This window comes from Condylura cristata, unplaced genomic scaffold (genome assembly GCF_000260355.1).
Source record: "Condylura cristata isolate star-nosed mole 26May11 unplaced genomic scaffold, ConCri1.0 scaffold00027, whole genome shotgun sequence".
Classification (NCBI taxonomy): domain Eukaryota; kingdom Metazoa; phylum Chordata; class Mammalia; order Eulipotyphla; family Talpidae; genus Condylura; species Condylura cristata.
In genome coordinates this window covers 12,227,438-12,231,451 of record NW_004567128.1, presented here as the reverse complement: position 1 = coordinate 12,231,451, position 4,014 = coordinate 12,227,438, and the positions used below count along the sequence as shown (strand labels likewise).

The 4,014-nt window shown below is 46.5% G+C and overlaps 1 protein-coding gene across 1 annotated transcript; it reads right to left on the bottom strand.

Moving 5' to 3' along the window:
• Positions 1 to 2,504: 2,504 nt before the first annotated feature.
• Positions 2,505 to 3,524, bottom strand: LOC101633732 (melanoma-associated antigen B5-like). Its single transcript, XM_004690094.1, has one exon. The coding sequence runs from the start codon at positions 3,522 to 3,524 to the stop codon at positions 2,505 to 2,507; it is 1,020 nt and encodes a 339-aa protein (XP_004690151.1).
• Between the last annotated feature and the right edge of the window lie 490 nt (positions 3,525 to 4,014).

The following is a 4,014-nucleotide window of genomic DNA, read 5'->3' as shown; positions in this document are numbered from 1 at the left end:
TTTCATATACTTAATGAAGAGTTAACAAGATTTCACTGAAGAAAAAAAAGGATTCTTTTTTCCATTTTCTTTATTTTATATAATTTTACATCATTCTTGATTTCCATATGTTGTATGCTTTGTCCACTCACTTTTGGTCCCCAGGAGTCCCCACCACCAGTTCACTCATATACTGTCAGTACAGTCCCTTGCGCTGCAGGCGTCCATTACCTGAGAAACATTTCGGACAGCAAGAAAGCAAATGGGTTTAGAGACACGGTCTGTCTCAGGGTGGGAAAAGTGGCACAAGCGACCTTAAGACAAATTCAGACCAAGGGTCTACTCCCAGATCTGCTGTTAAAAATCTTGTAAAATTGAAAAATGACAAGTTCTTCAACTGTCAAGTGAGATCAGTTAGCCCCATCATGTAAGACGTAAGACTGTTAAAATACACGTATGATATATAAACCAAGTGGCAGCATGACTGGCAAGTATTACCCAATATTTAATGAATGGAAATTACTCTATTTTCATCCCAAATGATACCTCCCTGGAGGTTTTATATATATATATATATATATATATTTTTTTTTTACATCATTCTTCATTTTGTGCCTTTTTCCATCTCAGTTGCAATCCCCGTGGGCTTCCCACCACCAATTCATCTGTGTGCCATCACCACAGTCCAGTGCATTCTTCCCACCCCAGTTCTGATCCCATTTCCCCATAGAATGTCTCTGGTTTGTTGTTGTTCATTTTTACTCTATTATAGTTGTTTGTCTCTCTCCCACCCCCACCCCTACCCCCACCCAATCCCTTACGCTCCTGCTATGAGTGAAACCATCCAGTATTTTTCCTTTGCTTTCTGGCTTATTTCACTAACGTGATCCCTTCCAGCTCCAGCCATGTTGCTGCAAAAGGCATGAGCTTTTTTGTTTTCTGATTGCAAAGTAATATCCCATTGTGCGTTTTTTTTTTTTAATCTAAGAGATATCAGAGAATATGCAATGTTCTCAGACAAGGAACATCAAATCGTCTAAAAGCTCTATCAACTAGTAAAACAAAGTAAATTTTCCCCACTACAGTACTTGTCATTTCATTCAGGTGTGACACTGTCGTCCCACTGAAGGTAATTGAGGTTCCTAGAATGTGTGTTCATGACTAAGTCTTCCATCCTCCAAAGTCCCCTTCCATCCAAATCACCCCTGTCGACATTTATTACACCCTCAACAAAAGCTAGCCCCCACTTACAGATTACATTCAAGAAAACCTCAATACAATGCTCCTTTAATGGAGCAGGCCTTGGTTCTCTCAACTTGAAGCAGAGTGCCGGCCCAGCAGCTCCTTGGCATCTCACCTCAAGTGGACATTATCCTTATTTGTGAGAAACTCCCAAGGGCCGACATGAATAGAACACCTAATCAAACAGTATTACCTACATGGGACAAGAACCAAGAACCTTCCTTTCCTGCCACAGCTGGAGACGGTTTACCCACAATCCCAAATAACTCATAGCAGCAGTTTTCTGTTCCAAACAGGTGTCTGTGCCCGCCCCCCACCCTCATTTTATGTTGAAGCTCTAGCCTGCCCAATCTGACAGTATTTGAAGGTGGGGCATCTGGAGGTCCTGAGGATGGGGCCTTCATGATGTGAGTAGTGTTCTTATAAGATCAAGAGAGTACAGGACTCTGCCACTTGAGAACTCAGTGAAGGTGGGCATTTGCAAGGCAAGAGAGCTCTTGGCAGGAATCTGCTGTGTGGCTCCCATAACTGAAGAACGAAAATCTATGCCAACCAGCTACAGCTTTTCCTTAGAGCAGCCTGAGCTGACACACAGGCTTATATCTCTTGACTCTGAGGCGCACGATGGGTGGGTGTGACTTCTACTAACCACTTCCACAGACTCTCCTTGCCCACCACACAGCCTAAGTGAAAATGAAATCCCACTGAAGACCTGCAGTTCCTGAAGTCCCAAACTGCTGTGCTCAGGAAATTTGCACAAAACTGCACTCCTAAGAAACACCTTCTTGAGCACCCATTCTGTTTACTGTTCCTCTAGTTCAGATGGTGGTTAACTTCTTATCTCTATGAGTTCACAGCCTGGAGTTCTGAGTAGAGACTGAAATGTGTTGACGCTAGCATTCCCCATACTAACACCACGCCTTAGAAAGGACACACAAAATGTGCTGAAAAGCTGGCAAATACCAGCTCTAATTTATTAAGATTTAACTTTTCCAACATTCTTGAACAAGCAAAGAAACTCAAAGTATATGCCATTAAACTTTACAAAGCTAGACAAAAAGGAACAGGTAAAACCAACATTGTTGTGTTTGGGTTGTGTGTGTGTGTTTTTTTCCTTCTATTCCATTCTCCTAACACCTTTACTATGGCATTTGCTCACAATTACCAGTGTACACTCCCTAGCGCTAAACAACAACAACCTCACACTTTAACAAGGATGGGAAGGAATTTCTAGGTAGAATTTCTAGGCGTTTCGGCAACGGTGCCAGCACTGTTTACATGTACTACTTCTTCTCTTTCTCATCTCTCAGAGCTTCTTCATAAAGGGCTCGGAAAGTATCAGGGGTGGTGTCGTTGACCTTGGACAAAAACTTCAGGACCTGCATCTTGCTGGTTTCAGCGTGGGCTTTTGGGCCCCACAGGAACTCAAAGCGTGGGGGATCACTGTTGGCCACCTGGCGGTACTCCAGATACTTCAGCCTCACCAAATCTTTGGTGATTAGCTTCCTGGGCTCGCCATACATGAAGTGCTTCCTCCCAGCATACACGTGCATCATAGCCAGGAATTTCCAGATGTCTTCCTCCTTGGCGCAGTTGCCCTTCATGAAGATCATACCCAGGATATTCATCAGGAGACCGGTCTTGGGTAGCCCCCTGCCAGCACGCACTCTCCCATTGTTGGGGAGCTTCAACTTGCTGACAAGCTCATAGGCATGATTCTCCGAAAAGACTTCCCTCACCTCCATGGCAAACACCATCTCGATGCGCTCAGCGGCTTTCTTAAGGATCTCAGCAAAGTGGTCTTGGAGTACTGGGTTGATCACCTTCAACATGTCTTCCTTTTTGATGGTCTGCTTCATCTTATACTTGTACAGCATGAACTGCTCCAGCAAGCAGGCCTTCCGCATGATAACCTCGGGCCCTGGCATGTTATAGTAGTAGTACCTCATATTCTGATACCGAGTGTTAGTGCTTTCATTGGCTCTCTCAGGAGAAGTGCTTGCAGAACTAGAGGTGGGGGATGGGGTTCTCTGCTGTCCCCGGGAGATGCCACCTGGCCCAAGAGCCTGCCGACCCTGAGAATTAGTGGAGGTGGTTGGTTTTCTCTGACGGCCTCGGGAAGGGCTTTTTGACCCAGCAGCAGACCCGCTCTGAGAAACATCCTCACGAGAGGGAGAGGAGGTTGGAGTGGCCTCCTTTCCAGCTGTGGGAATGACCTGATCAGACTTCAAAGTCTGAATTTTAGCCCGGGCCTGGCGGCGTTTCGCAGAGGCCTGGAGCTTGCTTTTCGCACCACGAGGCATGATGACCTGGTCAGGGACAGCAGGCACCAGTGCAGGCAGCAGAGTGGGTGGCGAGGCACCTGGAGGAGGGAGAACGAGAGGGTGTGAACACCCCCATCAGGGCCACACCTCCTTGGCTTTAACCAAGGTCACCTTGGGGGTCCCTGTGGATCCTGTTCTCTTGTCTGTCCCTTAAACACCCTGAGGAGGAAGTTCAAGGGAACCTTGGAGTGTGGCCTTTCAGCCCGCCTGGGGTAGACTGGGAAGACAGCAGGGACTGCCTGTGAGGAATCTGTTTTGGGATGTGGGAACTTTTTCAGTCTGTAGTCAGGATCCTCATCTCCACTACTTCAGGTTCTGTGCCTCCTCTCTTCTGCTTCTCTGGTGTTCACGCTTGAAACCAAAGCCAGTGCCCTGGTAGTGCAGCAGGTTAAAGCACAGCATTAAGAAGTTATCCACAGTCACTCTAAGCATGAGCCCAATCCCCAGCCAGGGAGGTGACCCACATGGC